Genomic DNA, 26,243 nt, shown 5'->3' on the forward strand with positions numbered 1-26,243 from the left:
GTTCCAAGAAACAACGAAATCAGTCTCATTTGACATGCATGTATTATCTCAAAAGGAAAAAAAAAATCTGAGATAAATTCATAGCTAGGAACCACTCTCATTTTTATTCCAATTTCCATAATTGAAAGAGCAACATTTTGTTGCTCCATAGAATTAGGTAAGATGGGTAATAAATTTAATATGCAGGATGGAGTAAAAGTAGGTTTACAGTTGTTTGTATGGAAAATAATGCAATAATAAGTAATAATATAAGAATAAACTCTGTCTCATGTACCCACAACTGTAAACCTACTTTTGCTCCACTCTGTATATTTAATAAGCATCTAGAGAGAGTGTGGTGAAGGAAAAATAGTCACAGTTTAGAATATTAATTTCTTTAGTCAGCCCCAGAATTTAAGTCATTTCTTAAAAGATTACTGTTGTTCTTGTCATCTGGACTTTTTTTTCAAAAAAAACAACAACAAACCTTGAAGTTTCCTGCTCACAGTTTACAGGCTTACTGTGAAGAGGGCTGTTTCCTCCTCACTGGCGCATGTCTCCTCACACTTCTGTAATTTACTGCCTCAGCTGAAGTGAGAGATACCAGATGGAGATGATTGACAATGCTATTTATTCTGAATTAGAATTGTCTACTGCACTTTGAGCCCCGGAGAACTACCGGCCACAGCAAAAGGGTGATTTAACCAAGTTAGTCTGGGAAACCGTGCATAGTCACCATAGGATTAGTGGGAAGTAGATAAGTTTGGAGTAGAGGATGCAGAGAAATTGACAGTAATATGAGGACATACATGAGGTTCAGTTTGAAGTCCAGAACTGGAATGTGAAAATTTGGTATATGGTCAAGGATCTGATCTTAGATCTCAGGTTAATTCTTTTTTAACCATTCACTGTGACAGGCATCTATCACAGACACCAGAGTGGTGTTATCGGACAGCCCCCGAGTCAGAGGGAGAGGGCTGTCCCCACCTTGATTCTTGTCTTCTCATATAAATGAATGTAAATGAAAGACTTTAGGTAATATTTGTGTGGTGTTAAGTGAATTTATTTAAAAAAATCAAAGCATGCACATTTATTAAGGAAGCATGGCAAGCAAATCTATGCATCTGGTTTATAAAGTGCAGATGGACTCTCAGCTAATCTGAAGTGCAAGGTGGGTGGGAGGTAACTGTTTTATATGTCCTTCTGTTTAATGAGAAGTACACCCATACTTTTGCTAATGGGTAATAGTAAGATTTTGGCAGAAAAGAAACTGATTTACATATCTGCCTCCCCACCCCATGCCCCATCCTCCCAGTGTTACACAAGAATAGTGACTGGAGCAGGACAAGGGCATCAAGAACATCACAGGTAGGTAGTCCCTGTGACTCTTTGGGGATGTAAAGTAAAAGAAACCATTTTTACATAGAGCCCCAAGAAAACACTTTCTGAGGCAGGCAGATAATAATGTAAGTACCAAAATTAATATTTTATTTTCTATCTTAATAAGTTCCCATATGTTCTTTAGTGTAACTCCATAAACTTTCTCCTTTTCTTTTTTGTCATATAGTTTTATTTTTACAATTTTAATGTTGTCCTTTGAAAGCATTGTTATAATTTGCTAAATTATTCTGGTATTTATGGACATTTAGATTTCTTTCTATTACCATAAATTATACAGCATGGACATTTTTATAGGTATCTATTTTTCTTCCTTTTGGATATGTCTGTGCTAATTTTTAAAGACTAGAAATTTTAAGTAAAAAAAAAAGTGCAATTTAAAGTATAAGTGCAAGGTCACACAACTAGTGATAAGTTGAAACTTGAGTAGTTATTTGATTTCTAGGCAATTTGTTTCTCACTTATATACAACACACATTGCACATTCTTATTTATTGCCAGTATGTTCATTCTTACTCAGCTTTCCAAGGTGCTCTACTTGGGAATAGGAAAGTAGATTAGAATATTGAAAATGACATTAAACATCTTTTTATTTATTTTTTATTGATTCTTAGAGAGAGAGGAAAGGAAAGGGAGAGAGAGATAGAAACATTGATGAGAGAGAACATCAATTGGCTGCCTCCTGCATGCCCCCCACTGGGGATTGGGCCCACAACCTGGGCATGTGTCCTGACTGAGGATTGAACTGGTGACCTCTTGGTACATGGGTCGATGCTCAACCACTGAGTCACACCAGCCAGGTCACATTAAACATCTTTTAATGAAAGTAGTCCATGTCCGTTATAGAAAATAGAGAAACTATGAGAGCAGAGGTAAGAAAATAAAAATCACTAATAATTTTATAATATGGCAATCATCACTATTACTATTTTGATATATTTTTGCCTCTCTATGCTGACTCGACTATATGTATTTCACCAACTGGCTCTTAATATGTATATTAAAAACTTTGTTTTCTTTATTGATTTTAGAGAGAGAGGAAGGGAGAAGGAGAGAGAGAAACATCAATGAGAGAGAACATCGATTGGCTGCCTCCTGCATGCCCCCCACTGGGGATTTTGCCCACAATCTATGCATGTGCCCTGGCCAGAAATCAGACCGGCGACCTCCTGGTGTATGGTTTGATGTTCAGCCACTGAACCATATTGACCGGGCTTAGTATGTATATTTTAAAAGTAAATAAAAAAGTTTAACCTAATTTTGAAATGGGATTGTGCTTATACAAATACAGTTATGTTTGACACCTTTTTTTTCAGATAGCATAACATCTAAAATCAATATTTATTTCATTAAATATTCTATAGTGCAAATTTATTTTTTATGTCACTAGAAATCTAATGTTTTTGGATTTATTTGTTCAAATATTTATCATGTAGAACTCTCTCATTTCACTATGAATTTCTTTTTCTTAAGAAATAAATTTAAATATGTAAGTGAGGCACAAGTAGGCAGAATTAATCCTCCAATTTCCAAATTATAGATTACCAAATAAAGTAGTCAAAACTCGAGCATAAGTATCTTACTTTACAGATATTTGTTCTTCACTCATAACTCCTATACTATTAGATTATGAGACCATGACCCTTTTAAAGTAAAAGTCTAGTATGAAATTTCTTTCATTTTCCAAGTGAAAAAACAAAACAAAACAAAACATTCTTAGATATAGGTTGCATATAACACAGTGAATATGAAGTAGTGTCCTATCCTTAAAAAATGATATCAACCTGAACTCATTACTCTTCCAGTAACAACAGTTTACAAAGCACTTTTGAGATGTATGTTATTTTATTTTTATTTAAATTGTATTTATTTAAGTTTTGAATAGGTAATACATCACACAGTTCAAAATTCAAAAGGTACAAAAGAAGATAAAAAAAATCTTCCTCCTATCTCTGTACTTAGTGACATATTTTCTCTCCCCAGAGACAAACATGATCAGATTCTTGTGCCTACTTTCAGATTTATTAGCAAACATGTTCTGCAGAATGTTTCTTGCTCTTAACTATATATCTTGGCAACCACCTTATATCCATAAAAAAAGCATATCTTTATTTCTTTGTTAGAAGCTGCATATTTATTTTATGGATATATCAAAATGTCTTTGATCTCTTATTGATAGACTTTGAAACTGAGTTCAATCTTTTCTTCCTGTGAATATTGTTGCCTTGTAAATATGAATAGTGTTGCCTTATAAATATGACATTTTCAGAAGCATAGTCAGAAACATGCATGAAAATAAGCACTCCTCAATGGATTAACATGTACTTATTGAGCATCTATTATAGCATGAACAATGAATTAGGCACTGTAGGGCTAGAAGAATTAAAATGTGTAGTCTCTATTGACAATGTACTTTTATCTAGTTGGGGTGATTTTTAAAAAGTATGTTTTTATTGATTTTTAGAGAGAGAAGGGAGAGAGAGAGCTAGAAACATTGATGTGAGAAACATTAAATGGCTGCCTCCCTCATGGCCCCTTTTGGGGGTCGAGCCCACAACCCAGGCAGGTGCCCTGACTGGGAATGGAACTGGGACCTCTCAGTTCATGGGTCAACAGAGTTAGGAAAAATAAAGGAGTGACAGGAAAAACAGGTTTCATCTAATCTCAGAATTCTCAAGTATGTAAAGAAGTAGATATATATATAAGAATTACATCTCAATATAATTTTTTATATTTTGAATCACAGGGCCTGGCTCTGTGATCCAACATGTAAAAAAATGCACTCATGACCCAATATGGAGAAATTTTCAAAATTAAAAGCAAGCAGCATCTTCCCCAGGAAGGCAGTCTGTGAAGGGCTCACTGTCACAGTTGAGTCTAGTTATCTGATGCGTGCTCTAGACCATCAGAGAATGTGACAAAGCACACGTGGTTGGAGCAACAGAGACTGGCATTGCGTCTACAAGGTGCCACACAAACTATTTTTTTAAAGGACATCCTTAGAAAGCAAATTGTGTATTTAGAATTTACTAAATGAAGCTGGTTCCCAACTATGCTGAATATCACTGAGGTGTGTTTTCTTTGAGCATGATGTGTACACAGAATAGCCTCTGTAAACACTTTGAGTTTCTGGAAATGGAATGTTCTTTCATTCCAGAAGTTGTAAATGATATCTATAGGTCAATCAAGGGGAAAATCTAACAGAAATAAAAATATAAATATGACATTTTGCACATGTATCTGTACAAAAAATTTCTCAGAGAGAGAAATTGCTGAGCCAAAGGGTAAATGCCTTTGCAATTTTGGTAGACATTGTCAAATTGTCCTCCAAAGAGGTTGTACCAATTTACGTGCTCACTAAAGCATGAGCCTGGGTTAGTCACAATATAAAAGGAAAAAAGTATCTTAACTTGATAAATATATCATGTAACTTGATAAAGATGGTTACCCTATACTTCAGAACAGGTTCTTGATGGATTCAAGAAAGAAAGAAATCTTTAGGGCCTGGGTCTCAATTCCTCCTAGACCCAACTGCTTCAAGATCCCAGATACCCTTCCCTGACCTTTTCGTTTCCTTCAGCTTTTATTCTGACTCAGGATTTTGCTTTGGATTCTGTTCTTGCAGCTTCTTCCTCCAGGCTCTCTCTGTCTTGCCAGATGGCAACAGCTTTTGGGTTTCTGAGTACCATTCTTGTGAGTATGCTGCTGTTCAAATGGATTGTATGCCGGAGTAAGTGTAAATTTAAACCAAAATTAAGCTTTCACTTATCCATTTTGTGTTATAAAAGCAATATAACATAACAGGAAAATTGAAAAATAATAAATACTTTCAATGAAATAAGTCACCACTTGTAAGCAACGTCTCCTGGTTATACAGCCTCCTAGTCTTTGACTACATGCATCCGCGTATTTATCCTCTTAACAGAATTTCCATCAAGTTATCTAAAATCTCCCACCCTTTTTTTTTAAAGTAAGGCTGGGTGTAGTTCTAAAGTATGCTTATAATTTTTTGTATATTGCTTTTTAATTCTATATTGTGGCATAAACATTTTTCTACCTACTATCATGTTTATCATGATAAACAAATTATAATATTAATTGTTTAACTTTTCATGTAATAGATACATCATAATTTAATTAAACATAGTCTGGCTTTTTTTTTTTTTTTTTAATTATAGAGCTTTCGCATTTTATAAAGTGAATTTTTCTAGATTTAGTCCTTCTAGGTCCTTAGACATGGTAATCCAGAGGACCCTTGGTTTACTGTTTTACAATCTAGCGTCCTAATTTAGATTTATGTTATCTGGGGATGGTTGTTAGTGACATGTTTTATTGACTATTCACTAGGACTCTAAGGGTTAAGCCCTATGATAACTATACCTCTGATCCAAGTCCTACCTTTCACAGAAAGAGACTCCTAGGGAACTTGGGAATTTCTCATTCAGGCTGGGTATGGGAAATGTCACAGCTGTATGAAAAGAAAAAAAAGCACAGATCTATAAGAAAAAAAGAAAAAGCTCGATCTCTAGAGAACCCTGTATTGGTCCCTTGCCAGGGCTTCCCATGGAAAAGTTGTCAATCTTTACATTGAAAAGGACTACTTTCTCCACTTTTTAATTCCTAAATCTGGAATGGATAATTGTCCACATAAGAAACGTCCAAACCTCTAGCGACTTTTTATGAGTTTATTTGAACCAAAAGTGACAGTTGCCAGGAAGCAAGATCTCAGATGCTTCAGAGAATAACAGTTTTTGCAGTTTCTTTAATGAATTTGAAATTAAGAAAGATTATGTGAAGGTGGGAGCAAGGTGAAGATTGGATTATAGGATTGTTACTATTAGTGCTCTCTTGAGGGTGGTTACAACTTTCAGGGGTATTGTTTTTAGTGTTTTGAAGGTATGCTAACCTCCATGTACGAGAACAAGGGACAGGGCTTGCTTTGAAATCTTTCACTGAAGAAGTTATAGGCCTGGGACATGACTACCCACCGTGACCTGCCCAGTTAGACATTTATGATCAGATCACCCTGTGAGGTTACTTTCCATAGAACACATCTTTTTTTGTCCACAATACATAATTAATTTTTCACTTATATATCTACACATGTACTCACTTCATATAATGGCTTGTACTTGCCCAATGTGCTATGGTGAGTTTATACAAATATGTTTCATGGAAGTAGAAAATTAATGAAATTGTGGAATATTGGTTGAAATTACCTTGAAAGTTTATTTAGATCCTTTTCATTTTCACAGAACTATAATCTAACCATTTTAAAGGAATGAGAATGTTCTATATTTAAAAGGGCTCAGTGAGGAGTGTCACTTTTCACTTTAGTATCTGATAACCTTCTCTGTCAGAAAATCTTTTTTTAATATCTAAAGTAAATTCATTTTGCTAAAATGTCTTTTGTCCAGTTTCCAGTGACAATAGACAATCATGTTTGTGATAAAAATGAAACAACATTTTAGTTTAGTTAAGTTTGCTCTTTCTAATTGCTGTCCTTTTCTTTTGTGCTATTATGGAGTGTCAGGTTGGGCATTCTGAAAGACTCTGCCCTGTTAAAGCAATGTACATTATACAGTTACACAGTCTGTACATGAGCCTATATAGGCAGCACACTGACACATGTCATGCAAATACAGTTATTTTATCTGATGTGTTTTTCACATGTGCATAAAGATCTCTAGTAAAAGTAACTAGCTCTCTCTACAGTCCTCAGCCAGATTGTTCCCATTCCCTTCCCTGCTCCTTCAGTCACAGTCACATCCTTGCTTGTGGAATGCACAGTGATAGTGATAGAGCTGGACACAGTGAAGTACTCAGCTTGAGGCCATGCATTCCTGTGCATTTCTCTAAACCTCCATTGAAAGGCGGTGGGGTGGGGAAGACCCTGGGACTGCCATATTTCACGATCTCCCACTCCATTTCCAAGATGAAGCAGTCCATAAAGGTGTGAACCAGGTCTGCTTCCTTTCTAGGTTCCAGTTACTCCGCTTGTGCCAGCTGTCCTAGCTGTCCAGACTTCGGACGCGGTATGGTGATCACTGTTATTACTTCTCGGTGGAGAAGGACTGGAATTCTAGTCTGCAATCCTGCTTAGCCAAAGACTCACAGCTCCTTATATTTACAGACAACCAGGAAATGGTGAATGCTGTTTAGATGTATCATGTATCCTCTTTTGAGGAAGAAAAGGAACATCCCTCTCTCTCCTTTTTCTTTTCTTTTCTTTTTTTTTAATCCTCACCCGAGGACATTTTTTCATTTTTTGTTCAGGTAGAGTGGGAGGGAGAGAGAGGAACAGAGAGAGAGAGAGAAACATTGATGTGAAGGGACACATCGAGTGGCTGTCACCCGCACGACCGACCAGGGCCGGGAACAAACTGCCACCGAGGTGCATGCCCTTAGCGGGAACCGAACCCGGGTCTCTCTGGCCCGCAGGCCGACGCTCTAACCACTGAGCCAAACCGGCCAGGGCTCTCTCCTCTTTCTTTCCCTTCTTTTCTCTTTCTCTACCCCTGTCTTCTTCCTCCACCTTCCATACTCCTGACCCAACAACCCTCAGTTAATAGAGATTTAGATGTTTGCATGGGTATGTATGTGTGTTATGTTGTGTGTTGGAGGTGGAAGGATGTTGAGTATATTACAGAGATAAATTAGACCTGAAATACAGGTCAAACTAAAAGACTCATTAGATACAGAAACATACGGGTCCAACAACAAGGAGGCAGCAGATCCTACTGAGAGCCTGTGGGGCTTGGAGGTGAGAAGAAGAGAGAGAGCTTGGGAACAGAGAGGCCACTTTTTGATCATCTTTCTTTATTCCTTGGAATCCAGGCTAGGAAACAATTGGGGTGGGTGGGTGGGGGTGTGTGAAGAAGCAGCAGTTACAGAAAGTTGAGAATAAAGGAAGGAAACTGTATGTATGTGTGTGTGTGTGTGTGTGTGTGTGTGTGTGTGTGATCTTAAGTTCCTCTCAGAGTTAAGCTGGTGGGCTCCACTTCCTCCAGGGCTCTCAGATCCTTTCTGTCCACCCAGCAGTGTCCTGGGGGAGAGCTCTTTACTACCCCTAGAGCATCTCTGGGTAATACCAGGAGCAGGCATCCTGAGGTAACCTGGTACAAAAATCAATCAGATTCTAACTTAAGTAAATAACATATACAAAGAAAATAAGAAGTCCTAGTTAGGTTTTCAGTGCTAATTTCATGCTTATTTTTGTGTATTAATGTTGCTTTCTGTATTCTTTGTGGGTAGAATCAAGTCATAGAGAATAGCTTATTAAAAATTCAACCATAGCCCTGGCCGGTTTGGCTCAGCGGTTAGAGTGTCGGCCTGCGGGCCAGAGAGACCCGGGTTCGGTTCCCGCTAAGGGCATGCACCTCGGTTGCAGTTTGTCCCCGGCCCTGGTTGGTCGTGCGGGTGGCAGCCACTCGATGTGTCCCTTTCACATCGATGTTTCTCTCTCTCTCTCTCTCTCTCTCTCCCCCTCTCCTGCTCTATCTGAACAAAGAATGAAAAAGTGTCCTCAGGTGAGGATAAAAAAAAAAAAAATTGAAAATTCAACCATAAGGAGAAAAGACACATATTTCAAAGCTACTTGGGTGCCTTCCAGAATCTCTGAAAGGTTTGAAGCTCTGAGAGGAAGAGACCAACAGGGATTGCTTCCCCCCTGGGGTATTAGCCACTGTGGTTTATGTTTCTAAAGCCACTGGCCCCGATGCTGAGTGTCTTCTAAGCACAGTGGCCACTGCTGATCTGGGAGCTCAGTCTTTTTAATTTTTTTAAATTTAATTAATTTATTTTTGTTACAGATATTTTTATTTTTTTCCCATTGACACCCTCCTCCCACCCCCCTCCCCCAGCATTATTGTCTGTGTCCATTGGTTATGCTTATATGCATGAGTTCTTTGGCCTGTCTCTTCCCTCCTCCCCACACCCTCCTCTGAAGTTTGTTTGTCTGAACCCTACTTCTATGTCTCTGGGTCTATTTTGTTCATCACCTTATTTTGTTCATTATATTCCACAAATAAGTGAGATCATTTGATTAAAAAAAATTTAACTATATTGAATTTAGAACAGTTAGAGCATCAGCCCACTCTAACTGGGTCTTGGGTTCAATTTCCGATCAAGAGCATGTACCTGGGTTGCAGGTTTGATCCCCAGCCCTAGTCAGGGTCATGAGGGAGGCAACTAATCGATGTATCTCTCTCACATTGATGTTTCTCTTTCTCTCCCCCTCCTTCCCTTCCACCCTATCTAAAAATCAATGGAAAAATATCCTTGGGTGAGGATTAACAACAACAAAAATAATAAATATTAACTATATTAATATCCCTTGGGGAAATTTAGAGAGATACTTACTACTCTAAAGCAGTTGGGGAGAACATAGAGTTCCCAAATTTTATAACTTCCTATTTAAAGAAAAGATGAGCCCTGGCCGGTTTGGCTCAGCGGTTAGAGCGTCGGCCTGCGGTCCAGAGAGTCCCGGTTTCGGTTTCCGCTAAGGGCATGTACCTCGGTGGCAGTTTGTCCCTGACCCTGGTTGGTCATGCAGGTGGCAGCCCCTCGATGTGTCCCTTTTACATCGATGTCCCCCCCCCCCTCACTCTCTCTCTCCCTTCCACTCTATCTGAACAAAAAATGGAAAAATGTCCTCGGGTGAGGATAAAAAATAAAATTAAATTAAAAAAAAGATGAAAACATCTAGGTTCTTGTTTTCTATCAAAGAAATACTCATTCTTTGAAATTTTGCATGGAATCTAACTCCAAATCGGCCCACCTCTGTGACTTACTTTTCCTTTATGCCTTTTCTAAACTAGGTGGCAGAATGTATTGGGTCTATTCATTAGACGTATGAAATCTTTATTTTATGGGCTTCTGGTAATAACCTTGCTTTCCGGACCTTTTTACAGTAACTTCTCTCAGAAAGCTGCCTCTGAGGACTTGAGTTGACTGAAGTCAATAGCAGAAGTGGGCAAAGAGCTTGAAACATTACTGGGCAAATATGATAAACAGAATAGTGAGTCATAATGCAAGGCACTGCCACAGAGAATTGTGGTGTAGCAGCTTCTATAGATTATACAACATGATAATGAAATGCGGAGGGAAAGGGCTAAGGCACAGAGTATCTGAGAGTTGGGGATATTTCTGTTTCCTCAAGTTCCCCAGTGGGATGGGATAGTTATTAGAGGAATTTTGTCTTTCCTCTCTTTCTTTACTTTCCCTGAACCTTGCATCTGCTGTTGTGTAAGTGGAAGAGGGTTAGATTGGCTGCATTTACAAAACTGATTTATTTTCTCTTAAGGCCCCTTGGTTCAAGTCAATACTGGAGATGGTAGAATATCCCTGATAGATTTAATAGCAACCACAGATAAGTTTTGCTTCTGACATTCGTGTGGTTCTCTGGACCAATTCTTTCTCTCTCCCTCAGCTTTGGTTAGGTTCTTGACTTATATTTGATCTGATGAGCCTCTTGTACAAGGGTTGTTATTCCTTTGTTTTCAAGGCAAGATTTACATACTATGTTAAGGTTTACTTGATATGCTCAGTATCATTCTGAACAGCTACCAAAAGAGCGTATGGGTGTATTGAAATGGAAGTTTTCCAAACTGACATTTCCCTGCTGGAGAATACTGCTAGGGAATTAGGTTGCTGTATGCTAGAGGCTACAGGCTGCAAGAACTATCCATCTCATACTGTTAAATAGTCATCGTTCCATATATATACATTATACATACTTTATCTTTGAGCAGTTATAGCAGAGTGTATAAAAACATTAAAAGATATTGCCATGCATTGAGCACCTGCTATGTGCCAGGTATTCTATGTATATTATTCTTAATCTTTTATTTTTTTATTAATTAATTAATTTTTGTTACAAATATGTCTTCTTTTTTCCTCATTGATATCCTCATTCTGATCCCCCCCAGCATTATTGTCTATGTCCATTGGTTATGCATGTATGCATGTAAGTTCTGTGGTTTATCTCTTCCCTCTCCCTCCACCCCCCTCCTCTGAGGTTTGTCAGTCTGAACCTTACTTCTATGTCTCTGGATCTATTTTGTTTATTTGCTTATTTTGTACATTATATTCCACAAATAAGTGAGGTCATGTGATATTTGTCTTTCTCTGATTGGCTTATTTGGCTTAGCATAATACTGTCCAGGTCCCTCCATATTGTCTCAAAGGATAAGATATCTTTCTTTCATACAGCTGCATAGTATTCTATTGTGTAAATGTACCACAACTTTTTTATCCACTCATCTATTGATGGACAGTTGGGCTATTTCTAGATCTTAGCAATAATAAATGGTGCTGCTATGAACATAGGAGTGCATATATTCTTTTTTTTTTTTTTTTTTTTTTATCATCCTCACCCGAGGATATTTTTCCATTTTTTGTACAGATAGAGTGGGAGGGAGAGAGAGGAAGGGAGAGAGAGAGAGAAACATCGACGTGAAGGGACACATCGAGTGGCTGCCACCCGCACGACCAACCAGGGCCGGGGACAAACTGCAACCGAAGTACGTGCCCTTAGCGGGAACCGAACCCGGGTCTCTCCGGACCGCAGGCCAACGCTCTAACCGCTGAGCCAAACTGGCCAGGGCAGGAGTGCATATATTCTTTCTGATTGATGTTTCAGGCTTCTTAGGATATATTCCTAGAAGTGGGATCACTGGGTCAAATGGTAGTTCTAGTCTCCTTTTTTAAATATTTTTTTTCTTTTTATTGATTTTAGAGAGAGAGGAGGGGAGAAAGAAAGAGGTAGAGACATTGATGACAGAGAACATCAATTGGCCTCCTCCTGCATGTCCCCCACCTGGGCATGTGCCCTGACTGGGAATCAAACTGGCGACCTCTTGGTACATGGATTGACACTCAACCACTGAGCCACACCAGCTGGGTAGTTCTGTTATTCTTAATCTTCACAGCACATTGTACAAAGTAGAATGCAACACCTTTTTGTCATTGATGAGTTAATAAATTCAGAAGAGGTAGTTAACAAATCTAAGGTTACAAATACGACAAAGTCAGTTCTCCTCCTCTTCCTTCTTCCAGAGCCAAATTTTAAACTCTGCTTTAACCCACCCTCTAAAGTCACTTACAGCAATGTTGTATTTGATGACATCCAGAATCCATTTTGTGTATATTGAAAAATGAGATAATTTTTCTTATTTTCTTCTGTTGCCTATTTTTCTATACATGTTTAAAAATTATTTGAATTTAAAATCTGGAATGTACATAATATGACCCTTGGGATTTAAATATATTTAAAATAGTCAAATATTCACTTAATCTATTTTTTTCTGTCTTGGACTTTAAGATTTATATTATTTTATTTTTTATATGTTTTCTATTGATTTTTTTTAGAGAGAGAGGAAGGGAGCGAGAGAGAAACATCAATGTGAGAGAAATACATCAATTGGCTGCCGCCTGCAAGCCCATCCCCAACTGGAGATTAAGCCCACGACCCCAGGCCTGTGCCCTGCCTGACCAGGAATTGAACTGACAACCTCCTGGTACATGGGACAACACCCAGCCAACTGAACCACACCAGCCAGGGCAGATAGATATATTCAAATTCTTTATTTTTGTTGTCATTTCCTCCCAACAAGGCTCAGTTCATTTGAGATGTTAATTTTTTTCTTAGAGTTGTTGATGTACTATTTTAAAATATACATTTAAGAGAAAGTTCCCTGTGGAAATATTTTGATTTTTAAAAAATTTATCATGATGCTCCTTACCCCACAATATCTTTCTTCCATATTACCATAAATTGAGAATATATCATCATAATTTATTGTTTTAACAATTTATTCAACTTTAACTATCTTCCAGGTTAGAATTTATGACTTTGGGATTATCTCTTTTTCCTGGCTTTTTCTTGTATTTAGAGTTTATATCTAATTACATGCAAGTTTTCCTTTTTTGAAGACTACAATACAAACACCATGGTAATTTGATCATTTTCCCTGTAGAATTAAGTAATGGAAAGAGTTTAGTTTCTTTCAGATAGTCATGAGTGTGTTTTTACTACATTACCGACTATGTGAACTTAAGCAACTTTTCTTAACTTCTTTGACTCCCAATTTCCTCATATACCAAGTGGAGAAAAAATTTCTGGAATTGTTGTGAATATTAAGTGAGAAAATCTATGTGGACATTTTTTTAAAACATGGAATCAATTATAAGTATTTCTTCTTTCCCACTTAACTAATTCTCCTTGTCACTCAAAATAAATCCCAGAGTCAAAATAACTTTTATTTTTTTCTTCTGTCTCCTAAGACATGAAATTTTGGTAAAATATGTATCATAAAATAAATTATGATTGTTGAATTGAGTATTTCCCTTATGAGGAAATCTGAAATGATACATCAGAAGATTGAAAGAAGTGGCTGGAAACACAAGGCAGATGATAGAAGAGTTGTTTCCCTCTGGAGGTCTTAATAATCTGGTAATTTGTGTGTCTTTTATCACCCTACTTTCATAAACAGATCACCAGTATGAACTTCACATTAAATGTAGGTGTGGTAGTTAGGCTAGGATATCTCTCACTATCTTTTTAAAAAAAATTTAAAACAAATGTGAAATATGCATAATGTAAAATTTAGCATTTAGCCATTTTCTTTTTCCTTTTTTTTAATCCCCACCCAAGGATATCTTTATTGATTTTTGAGAGAGAGAGAGAGAGAGAGAGAGAGAGAGAGAGAGAGAGAGAGAAACATCGATGTGAGAGAGAAAATCGATAGATCGGTTGTCTCCCCTACTTACCCTGACTGGTGATTGAACCCACAACCCAGGTATATGCCCTGACCAGGCATCGAACCTGTAACCTTTTTGGTGTACAGGATGATGCTCCAACCTGCTGAGCCACCTGGCCAGGGCTTAGCTATTTTCAAATGTATAATTAAGTGGCATTAAGCACATTCACTTTGTTGTGCAGCCATCACCACTGTTCAGCTCCAGAACGTTTCATCATCCCCAAGGGACACTCTGTACCCAGTAAACAATAACTCCATATTTTCTCCTTCCTCCAACCCTGGTGACCACCTTCCGACTTTTTCTCTCTCCGAGTTTGCCTATTATGTCCTTGTGTATCTGGTTTATTTCAAGTTCTATCCATGCTGTAGCAAGTATCAGAATTTTATTCCTTTTTATGGCTGAATAATATTCCATTATATGGATATATCACTTTTTTTTTTATCTGTTGATAAACAGTTTTTCACTATCTTTTAAAGTGCTCTGGTTTATAGAACAAGGCTTATTTAAGTATTGTGCACATACACAAAATTATAGGGAAAATTCTTATCAATATGAAACTCTACTAATTTGTAGTCAGTCAAATTTTCTTTTGAAATCTCTTCATGTGTCTGCATATTTTGATATGATAGTAATCAATGTTTTGTTACTAAAAGATATCTAAAAAGTCTAGAAACAGGAAAAACTTACTTTAACATGTTACATTTACAAGTAATATGCTCAATGTGTTTTCATTCTACCTTTAGATACATTTTCAGGTGAAATAACTCTAAATGTAAAATAATAGATTCAATTGTTTTTAGACTTTATAACTACATTAATTGCTTTAACTACTTCACCTGAAAAGGGTCTGGAGATTGAAGAAAAACATATTAATACTATTATTTAAAAATATATGTATCCTATGTTTCTAATTTTTTTGGACACTCTGTATTTATGTTCTATTTTTATCACATGGCATTATTTCATTCTTGTTTTTTCCAAACAATATATTATCCTAGGTATTTAGTTTTTAATTAGATTTATTTTATTATTGCTGAACTATTTTCATATTCTAAGGCAATATTTTTACTTATTTCTAATTTTTATGCAGTTATAAGCATATTTCTATAGATTTTTTTGAGGTTATTTCTTTAGGATATAGTCCCTGAAATTATGTTGGCCAATCAAAGATATGACCAATTTAGTAGCTTTGATATATTAGTGGTATACCTCCATATGGGTTGAAATAACATCGATGTATCACATAAACCATGTTAATTTTAGAAGTTTAAGGTATATATTCTACACCTTAAAATATTTTAATTATAATTTAAAAATATTACCTGCAAAAGCATGTGTGTGTGTGTGTGTGTGTGTGTGTGTGTAAGGTATAAATATTGAGCTTCGAAAAAAAAAAGGAAAATCGACCTAATTTTATATGTTTGGGTTGTGTCTTCATCTTGCATTTAGGTTTTGGATATTTTTCCTACAATATAACCAAACATTACAAACTCTAAACTCACATAACACCTAATTGCACTCTGGTTTTAAATGCTTCTTCCAGTGGGAAGGTGTTCATATGAAAGTGATATAGTACAGTTTTACTGTCCACCCTCACCAGTGAGAAGTAGTGACTTAGAATTGTGTGTGGGTCTTAAGACTAGTAAGGACAGAATTGGCATTTGTAAGTGGCATTATCTAATCCCAGCTCTTCAGATTCTAAGTCTATTTATTTCTGTGCTTTATTAGTTGTCATTCCTCTTATTGAGAAGAGGGGAAGAAAGAATTGCATCGTTTTTCTTATAGTTCCAGTGGAGACATGAGGAAAAACTTCATTTTCCCTCAATTTAAATAATTCTCTTAAGGAAGTTGGTTAGGAAATGCATGGAAGGTTATAAGCTATTCTGAAAATTAGAATATTATTTTATTTTTCTTACCTTTCCTTTATTCTTCAGTCTACACCCCTCCCCAAAATACACAATTTAGTACTCAGTGGGGTAAAGTAAAAAATGCAGAGAGGTTTTATTCTCTTGCAGCATAAGACTAGATTCTCTATTCTTTAATTCTATAAATACTATTGGACATCATTTCCCATATTTTTTTTAGGTGCTGGGGATACAGTAGTAAGCAAAAGATCTTGCTTTTATGATACTTACATTTTAGTTATAGGAAAGACAGAAAACAAACAAGTAAACAAATAAATATGTTGGTATGAACTTTCAAGAAAATGGAATAGTATATTTAATAGTGAATTAGGTACTACTCTAGATTGGCCAATTAAGGAAGGCCTCTCTAAGGAGGTAACTTCTGAGCTGACATTTAGACTTGAATGACAGCCCTGTAAAAACCTAGGGGAAGGTATTCACGGGAGAGGGAAATGCTAGGAAAATACCCTAAAGTAAAAATGACCTTGGCATGTTAAAAGAACAGAAAGAAGGCTCATGTGGCTGGCACTGTAACCAGATAAATTAGTGGGTCCAATTTCCCCACCACCAGTGGGAGTGAGGTTCTGGGGGTACCACTGGAATAAGCATTTTCAGAGGCCCCCACAGAGAATGAGATGTGGTAAAAGATTTTATTTGCATGTAGTTATATTCCTCGGATTCTAAAGTCCCAGTTCCCTTAATCCAGTCTTGGAAAATGTGCAGCTGTGGGTTTATCAAAGCTATAAGCAGGGCTAGTATTCAGAGTTTCCGCTGCATGGTGAAGTTGAGTCCAGTGTGTTGCCAAGCATCAGACTAGATTCAGTCCGTCAATCCATCATGTGGAGTCCACATGGCTGTGGACCATGTAGGCAAAAGCAGGAGAAAGCTCCCCCTGCAACAAGAATCCCAAGAGAGCAAGTGAACCAAGAGAAAGAGAGAGCACTTTCTTTATTCAGGAGGTTATGTATCTTAGAGTTCATGCCTTTGCAGTGGCCATACCTATTCTCGCCACTGACTTATTCACAGGTGTGACTGACAGGTAATGCATCTTCCCATGTCATCCTGACTCTTCCCCTATCAATCTGTGGGGAGTAGACCTGGACAGTGTTAACTGCAGCTTCCTGGCAAAGCTGTATAAATGGCATTCTTATGTTATTTAGTCTTCCCTTTACTCCTTTCATGTTAAATAATAATCAGATTATTATAACAGCATCAGAACCTAGTAAATGAATAAATTGTTGGAAGAGACTAGATAATGTAAGATCTTGTAATACCTAATAAAGATTTTAGATTTTATTATATGTGAAAAGGGAAATTATTGGAGAGCATTAGTCAGAGACACAATGTGCTTTTATTTATTAGTAGAAGGGGAGAGCTTTATATAATGCAAAAATTTAACACTGGGAGAGAAAGCTTGGATGTTGATTCAATAAGGAGCCTTGGGTAGTAAGTCCTTTCACACATGAGAACCAGTTTCCTCAGCTATACAGATGAGGATGATAATATTTGCCTACCTTCCAGAGTTGTCAAGAATTTTATAACTGGGCCCTGGCCAGTTTTGCTCAGTGGTTAGAGTGTCAGCCCACGGACCAGAGTCTTGGGTTCAGTTCCCGCTAAGGTCATGTACCTCAGTTGTGGTTTGTCTCCGGCCCTTGTTGGGGTTGTGTGGGTGACAGCCACTCGATGTATCTCTCTCACATTGATGTTTCTCTCTCTCTCTCTCCCCCCTCCCCTCTCTCCCTCCTGCTCTATCTGAAAATAAATGGGGAAAAAAAAAAAGAATTTTATAACTGGAAAAAATTCTAGTAAATATCTAAGCTAAATAAATCCTCATAAAGGGACTGAGGCTCAGACAGGTTAAGCAATTTGTTCATCTTCAGATACCAGGGACAGAGCTGGTGGTAAACACCAATATATTGTTTTTGTTTTGTTTTCCTAAATACCATACTGCATATCCAGCATGTCAAATGAAATAAGCAATAGAACGAAAAATGACTTTGTAAACCTTAAAGTGCTGTACATAATAATATAAAACATAATTATTTTCAGGATACTTTGCCTTGAGAAAACAAAGCTGATTATTTGGGAAGGAAGTGTTAGTAAAAAAGTTGTGCTGATTTTCCTAATGCTTCATCTAGAAGCCACCATGACCATGAATCTTCAGTGGAAACAAGAACTGAAATCCAGTGAAGAGAAAATAGAGGGTATTGTGAAAATGGGAAATAGCACAAAAGATTTTTTCTATCTCCGTTATAGACTGCATATTTGTGACCCTCCAAAATCATATATGGAATCCCTAATCCCCAGTGTGTTAGCATTTGGAGATGGGTCTTTGGGAGGTAATTCCATCATCAGGTGGAGCACCCATGATGGATTTAGTGCTCTTATACAAGAGAAATTAGAGAGCTTTTCGTTCTCTTTGCTCTCAACCATGTGAGGATACAATGAGAAGACAGCCATTTGCAAACCAGAAAGCAGGTTCTCACCAGACATCAGATCTACCACCTCCTTGATCTTGGACTTTCCAGTCTCCAGAACTGTGAGAAATAAATGTCCGTTGTTTCAGCCGTCCAGTTTATCGTAATTGGTTGTAGCGGCCCAAAGAAAGACATCCTCTATTGGTCTTTACTGGGAGTGCAAAGAAGCATAAAGCTTTTTTGACATTAGAAGAGAAACTCTTTAATCATTTAATTATGGCAGCAAATGTTTCCAAATAGGTCAAGGAAGCCTTAGTCTAGAGACATAGTTAGGGGCAGAGTCCTGGCATTCTTACTTTCTAGCAACCGTTTTCCTGGAGTGGAATCAAAATGATAGTGGTATTGTAGTAATCATAGAGAGTTGAAATCACACTGCTTTCTTAGTAGCTTCTGGATAAAAAAATAGCATTGTCATCCAAAGGCATTCAACTAATTATGTAAGTTGTCAGAAAATATTGACATGTTTAAATGAACATAAATGTATATATTTGACGTAAAGTAAGGAAGTTTAAAAATACTTTTTTCTGAAATATGAAGAAGAAAGTAATTTTCTGTGATTACAAAAACCAAACAACAGAAAACCTCTAGAGGAGGTTTTTCAGAGAAGGAAATCCAGGAATACGCTGCCATCTGGGCTCTCCCTCTTCCAGCCCAGGTTTTAGTATATCAACCTTGGGTATGATGAGAAACAAGGTGTATTAGCTGTAATAAGAATTTTTATTCATACATTAGCCTGTTCTGTGGCAACATCAAGACCCCAATAAAGTAACTAATACTAGAATTCAATGCTATAATAAAAGCTTAGGTTGTCATAATGGCTTGTTTTAGCAAAGAGAATGTATGGTCTCTTAGCTTGCTGAATGTGTGTGATTCTTGGCCATCTTCACAGTCTCACAGTTTTTTCAGGTCCAGTGAAAGTGACGTTTAAGTAGAGAGATGAGATACAGAGAGATGGACTATATCAGTAGAGGACATGCTGAGGCCTTGGGTTCTAGTCTAAGTCCTACCACGAAATTACTGTGAAATAACATCTTTCACTGCCCTTTCTTGAGCCACTATTCCTCCAAAGGAGATAAATTTAAGAAGTGGGGAGAAGAATAAAGTGAAGTTCTTTGAATTTGAAATATGATGTTCTGTGCAATGGCCATGGCTAGATGAAATGGCAGATTATCTTAAAACATGGGTACAGGAAGGAAGCTTGAGGCAAATGATCAGTCAGGAAATGATCATGGCAACAAGTTATGGTCTTTTTCTTTAACATCTATCATATAAATTCTAATTCAGTGGTTATCTAATTTTGGTTATCAAACCAATTAAGTAACCAAACAAACACACTAAAAAACAAGCTTGCTGGGAACAAAATAGGAGGAACAGAGGAACAATTTAATGCTTTCTTATTAGTTTTAATTTTCTTTCACAAGGGATTTGCAGTGGTTTGGGGAATTAGAATAAGAAGCAAAGAGAAAGTGCCAGACAATTATCTCATTAATTTTACATACAGTATTTGCTGGACAGACAAAAACATCAGTTATTGATGCCATAAATTCTACTGCACACATTTATACTTGCCTGTGGCATGTAACCAGGAGACTTTCGTATCTGTTAAGACACATATGAATGCCTTTGAATATTAATTCATACTCTAAAACATATAAACACTGAACTTTTTTTTTTTTTTTATCCTCACCCGAGGATATTTTTCCATTTTTTGTACAGATAGAGTGGGAGGGAGAGAGAGGAAGGGAGAGAGAGAGAGAAACATCGACGTGAAGGAACACATCGAGTGGCTGCCACCCGCACGACCAACCAGGGCCAGGGACAAAGTGCAACCGAAGTACGTGCCCTTAGCGGGAACCGAACCCGGGTCTCTCCGGACCGCAGGCCGATACTCCAACCGCTGAGCCAAACCGGCCAGGGCTGAACTTCTAATTTTATATCTAATAGCTTTTCATTAATTTTTTTGGTCTTCGGACTTAATAGTTTTAGCCTCTTGCTCATCAACAAACACTTGTGACATGAACAGCACAGTGAAAATGAAACATCCCAACAAAATTCTGCAACAAAATCCAAGGTGATCATTTGTTGCAAAATATATTCATTACACTAAGGCCAAATCCTACAACAAAATTATTCTTCTGGGATTTATCCTTGTTAAAATTTCATTTATAGAAGCAGTTCAATTCCCTTATGATTTAAAGTCTGTCATTTCAATGTTAGACTCTAAAGAACAAAGAATCTTTTCTCTGTTCTAGTGAGCAGTCTGGGCTGTATAAAGGGTATAGCTAATTTAGCTTTACCTTAAGCTTATTTCTCCTAAAATCTGTTTTTTTTTCCCCCTTGTCATATGCAAGTTTGATGAGGACTTAGAAAATGAAAATCTAGTGGAAAAAGGAAAAAAAAAATATTGCTATAGGCTTAATAATAATTTATGTACTAAATAATAATGCAAAAGGTAATTGCTTCCATAGCAGTATTTAGCTTTTTTTTCTTTCAAAGTTATCTAAATACCTATCCGCTGCTCTATCCAGTCAAGGAGGAAGCTGCAACAGAAGGTAGAGATGTAATATTTTTCTGTTATATTATAAGATGCTATTATAGGCATACAGGTCAATTCTAGGAGGCACTCCACTCTGCAAACAACAAATCTCTAGAATTAGAGTTTAGAAGAGAGAATAGTCATTTAGAGTACGTGGTTGTTTCAGTCAGCTTGGACTGTTATAACAAAGTACCACAGACTGGGTTGCTTAACCCACAGACATTTATGTTGCACAGTTCTAGGGGCTGAAAGTCCAAGATCAAGGGCTGGAGGATTCAGTTCCTGGTGAGACACTTTTTCCTGGTTTGTAGACAGCCACTTTCTCATTTTGTCCTCACATGGTGGATGGAGATTGAGCTCTGACCTCTTCTTATAGATACTAATTCCATCTTTATCAAGGGCTCCACCCTGATGACATTATCTAAACCTAATTATCTCCCAAAGGTGCCACCTCCAAATACTGTCAACTTGGGGGTTGGAGCTTGAACACCTGAAATGTTGGGAAGGACACAAACATTCAGTCCATGTTTATGTTGAGAGGGTAAAAGGAATAAATATTTGACATGACACTGGGCCTCTTCTTTGCATCTTTCTTACCTTTTTCATCATCTTCAATCTCTTAGAACATGCTCAAAAGTTTCTTCAATAAGGAGTTTTATTGGGTTGGTCTGAGGAACAATTCTGGTTGGAGGTGGGAAGATGGATCGACTCTAAACTAAAGGTAAGAAACTTCAAACGAGAGAGGAGGGGAGAGAAAGAGAGAGAGAGAGAGAGAGAGAGAGAGAGGGAGAGAATGTGATACATGAACTTGATAAAAAAGAGTAGATGGAGAAGAGAGACAAGGGTGAGGGGAGGAAATAGGGAATGGAAGGAAATGAACAGTGGGTAAGAAAAAAAAAAAAAAAGAGAGAGAGATTTAAAAAAAAAGCTAATGAGCAGTTTTTGTTCTGTTGCGTTTTGGTTGCTAAGAGAAATGGGGCCTGAATAGGGAGAAAGAATTTGCTTATTTTTTATGATTTCTTACAGAATTCTTTCAAACAGTGTGGTACAAAAGTGTGGCCATCAACATATATGGTCTCCGGGCCTCTAGCTGTGAACTTCTCTTCCTATGGGTCTGTAAGAAGGTCAGACTTTGGTGGATTGTTAGATCTGTCATATGGCTTCCTACAGAGAGGGAGCCGCCTCAGGGATACTCATGAATGGCCAGGAGTATGTACTCAGTGAATGCAGAACCTTCTGGGATATGGCACTAGATGTAAGATTAATGCAGTTTCCTGGGGATTAATGATGTGTTACTACACTCTCTTTGAGGGTATTTAGATAGTATCTTAACAAATAGGTAAAGTTACATAACCAGTAGACATGGACAACAAAGCCAGGGACGGGGCGGGGGTGGGGTGGGAAGGGGGGTGCCAATGGGTTAAAAAAGGAGAAACATCTGTAACAAAAAAATAAATAAAAAAATTAAAAACAAAAACCAAAAAACAAAAAAACCCAAATAGGTAAAGTTTGTTTTTACTATTTCTCACTCTGGTGACTAATCTCCTTCATCTCCACCCCCGCCATTTCTGTCAAAAACTCACCTTTTCTATGTATATTCTACGCTGATCTGATGAAATCTGTGCAAATATATACTATTGCTAACGTGCTAGAGTGTATTTATGTGTGCTAATGGGTTGATATGTTACTTCTCCCTGATAATGTATTTTTATCCTAACAGTGACCCTTTGCAGATAAAGCTTTATTCTAAAGAATAATGCTAATAGTGAGAAAGTAAGTTGTGGAGAGTAGGTGAGAGCAGGGTGGGGCTTCTTACACTTACTTAAAGACCCCGCCTTGACTGAACTTAGTTTTGCTGAGTATGCATAAACCAATGTGTGACTATATCTTTTCCATGTTTAAATGTGTGATTCGGCATGTTAATTTACCATAGTGGTCAATCTGATAAACCAGTTTTATAGAAAAATATTTACAGAAGCAGCTTATGTGATTGTTATTTTAGGCACAAACGCCTCAAAATTGAGAAAAAAACATTATCATTTCTTCTTAGTAGGCTTTAGACATAAATATGGAGAGAAGTTGCTGTTTAAAAATATAGGCGGTCCCTGGCCTGTTTGGCTCAGTGGTTAGAGCATTGGCCTGTGGACTGAAGAGTCATGGGTTCAATTCCCTGTCAAGAGTACATACCTCAGTTGCAGGTTTGATCCCCAGCCCAGTCAGATGTGTCTCGCTCACCTTGATCCCCCCACCCCTTGTCTATCTAAACATCGATGGAGCCTGGCCAGTGTGGCTCAGTGGTTGAGCATCGACCCATGCACCAGGAGGTCTCCAGTTCGTTCCTGGTCAGGGCACATGCCCAGGTTGTGGACCCAATCCCCAGTGGGGGGCATGTAGGAGATGGCCAGCCGATGTTCTCTCTCATCAATGTTTCTATCTCTCTCTCCCTCTCCCTCTAAAATCAATAAAGAAAAAATATTAAAAAACAAATCGATGGAAAAATATCCTCTGGTGAGGATAAATAAATAAATAATACAGGAGGGAGTAAGGAAGGGATCACGATTCTGAACTGCTGATGATACTGTATTGTAATCTTTCTTTTTATAGTTTTTTTTAGGACATTGGACTCTATCTTATTCACCACTGTATCCCAAACACCTACAATAGTGCTTGTATCAGTGAATATGAAATAAACAAAGGAATTAATAAAACAAAGAAAAACTTAAAAATTCTATTCTAGTTGTTTTGTTTAGCTCATGAATTGATTAGAGGGATTAAGGGCAAGAAACACAGTATATCCTAATCCTCCCTGGCCTTACCCATATGAATTTCCAATAGCTAACTCCACAAAGGCAAAGGGTCAGTTTAATCTAAATATAATGTTCATAGGAAGAAGTAGTAGAAACCAACTTCATCTCCTTATGAACTCTTACCTTTGGTTCTGGGCCCAAGAGGTATCTCTTGGTTATGGATGTGATGGTAGTGATTCCACTTGGGCTGTGACTTGGAAGTTACTAGGTGCACAATCAAGTTTACTTATTGAAAGAGAAATTAAGGTGCACAGTAGCCTCCTAAACTCTCCCCTGCACAGACAGGCTATGTGCAGCTCTCCTCTGTGACTAGGCTCAGGCCTCTTGTAAGGATTTCACCACCTGTCATCAGAATTACCTCAAGTTCTTTGCTGCTTTGTCTTTCTTAAGGATGTTACATTAGATGTAGCTTATTTTTCAGTCATTTATTTATTCTTTATATTTATTTATTAGGAGCTAGGATCAGTGATTGACTTGATTCTTTTACCTTTGTCTTGTGAAAGAAAGTTTGGTAAAACTGAAAACTAATTTTTTTCTATCAGCCCTTGCACTCCTCAGTTGATCCCTTTGGTGAACATTATGCTTTAAACATATTCAGGACATGCAGATTTTGGAAGAAGGCATGCATTAAAGATAATACAAGAGCAGTAACAAAATGAGAATGAAGAAAATCCAGAGAGGGAAAAACCTCCTTAGAGGTCACAGATGCATAGTGTCTGAGGGCTCAGTATGAAAAATGAAAGTAAGATGGTGTAATCCTTGTAATGTATAAAAACTTGGACTCTTATCCATTTTGTTTTTGTTTATTTTGTTGTACTCCAATAAATAATATCTTGGACCTCAGATACAGAGATTGGAGTGAATCAATCTCCTCAGTTCATGGGGTCACCATCTTTATGAATCCATGTATGTCTCTCCCATGTTTATTTATGTTTTCTTTTCTTCCTGTATTCCCACTTCCACTGACCATTCCTCCACAGGATGCACTTTGATGTTCGGTATATTCCTTGAGTTTGTTCGTATCCTGTAGTTTTCTGCTTTATTTGTTTCATATTCAATTAAATGATTTTTAAATATATCTCACTGTTTTACTTTTTTTCCACTAGCATTAGGTTTTTGAGATCTATCCATCTTACACTTCATACATGTACTCATTCTTTTAGTCTCCATTTTATGTATCTGTTCTCTTCATGATGGACACCTTGTTTGCTTTTTACCTCATAATCACAAGCAACGATGGGATGAATATTTGCTTGCATATCCCTGCTCACTCCCAAGTCTTCCCCATCTCAGGAAATTACCATCCACTCAGTTGTTCTAAGATTTCAAACTGAAGAATGTTCTGATACCATTTTTATTCATGGTATCAACAGTTTTTCTCATCTCCACTACCAACATGTATTCTAAATCTCACCACTTCTCTTCACCCTCACTTTTTAACTCTAGTCCAAACCACTTTTGTTCACCTAGTTGTTGTGACAACTTCTTTTGTTACTTCCTTTTTTAACTTTTATTGAGGTGCAATTGATGTGCAGTGGACTGAATGTACTTCAAGAATAAACTTTGCTAAGTTTTGAAATGTGTATATATGTCACCTGTGAATCTACCACCACAGTCAGGATAGTGAATATATCAATGAAAAGGTTTCTCATGCCTTTTGGTAATTCCTCCCTCTTTCTCTTCCCTATCACTCAACACTCCTCCACCTCCAGGCAACCCCTGATCTACTTTCTGTCACTAAAGAACGTATTGCATCTTCTAGAATTTTATAACACATAGAGGTTTACAGTCATTATGAGCATCATTATGTTGAGATTCATCAATGCTGTTGTGTGTTTCAATAGCTTACTCCTTTTTATTGCTAGTATTCCATTATATGGCTGTGTCACAGTTTGTTTATCCATTCACTTGTTGATGGACATTTATGTTTCCAGTTTTGGACTACCAAAAATAAAGCTCTTCTAAACATTTGGGAACAAATCTTTGTATGAGAATAGGCTTTCTTTTTTTCTTGAGTAAATACTTAGGAGGTAGAATGGCTGGATTGTATGGTAAATATATGTGTAACTTCTTAAGAAACTGCCAAGGTCTTTTCCTAGGTGGTTGTGCTATTTTATATCCCAACCAGAAGTGTGGGAGAGTTCCATTTCCTTCACATCCTCAACAACACCTGGTATAGTGAGTCTTGTTAATTTTAGCCATTCTAGTAGTATAGAGTGCTATCTCATTGTGATTCTAATTACCATTCCCTTAAAGATTAATGATGTTGAGCATCTTTTCGTGTGCTTATATGCAACCCTTATATATTTTTTTTGATGAAAGATCTGTTCAAATATTTTGCTCATTTAATTGTTTGCTTATATTTGCGCTTTCAGAGTTC

General features: G+C 37.2%; 1 protein-coding gene across 1 annotated transcript; it reads left to right on the top strand.

Moving 5' to 3' along the window:
* The first annotated feature begins 592 nt into the window (after positions 1 to 592).
* KLRG1 (killer cell lectin like receptor G1) lies at positions 593 to 22,806 on the top strand. Its single transcript, XM_036253198.1, is given in 8 exon segments — positions 593 to 674; positions 5,003 to 5,107; positions 7,359 to 7,400; positions 7,403 to 7,524; positions 21,680 to 21,777; positions 22,083 to 22,115; positions 22,117 to 22,180; positions 22,777 to 22,806. Coding segments are annotated over 8 exon segments (576 nt in total).
* The last annotated feature ends 3,437 nt before the right edge of the window (positions 22,807 to 26,243 follow it).

This window comes from Molossus molossus, unplaced genomic scaffold, assembly GCF_014108415.1.
Source record: "Molossus molossus isolate mMolMol1 unplaced genomic scaffold, mMolMol1.p scaffold_m16_p_10, whole genome shotgun sequence".
Taxonomy (NCBI): Eukaryota; Metazoa; Chordata; class Mammalia; order Chiroptera; family Molossidae; genus Molossus; species Molossus molossus.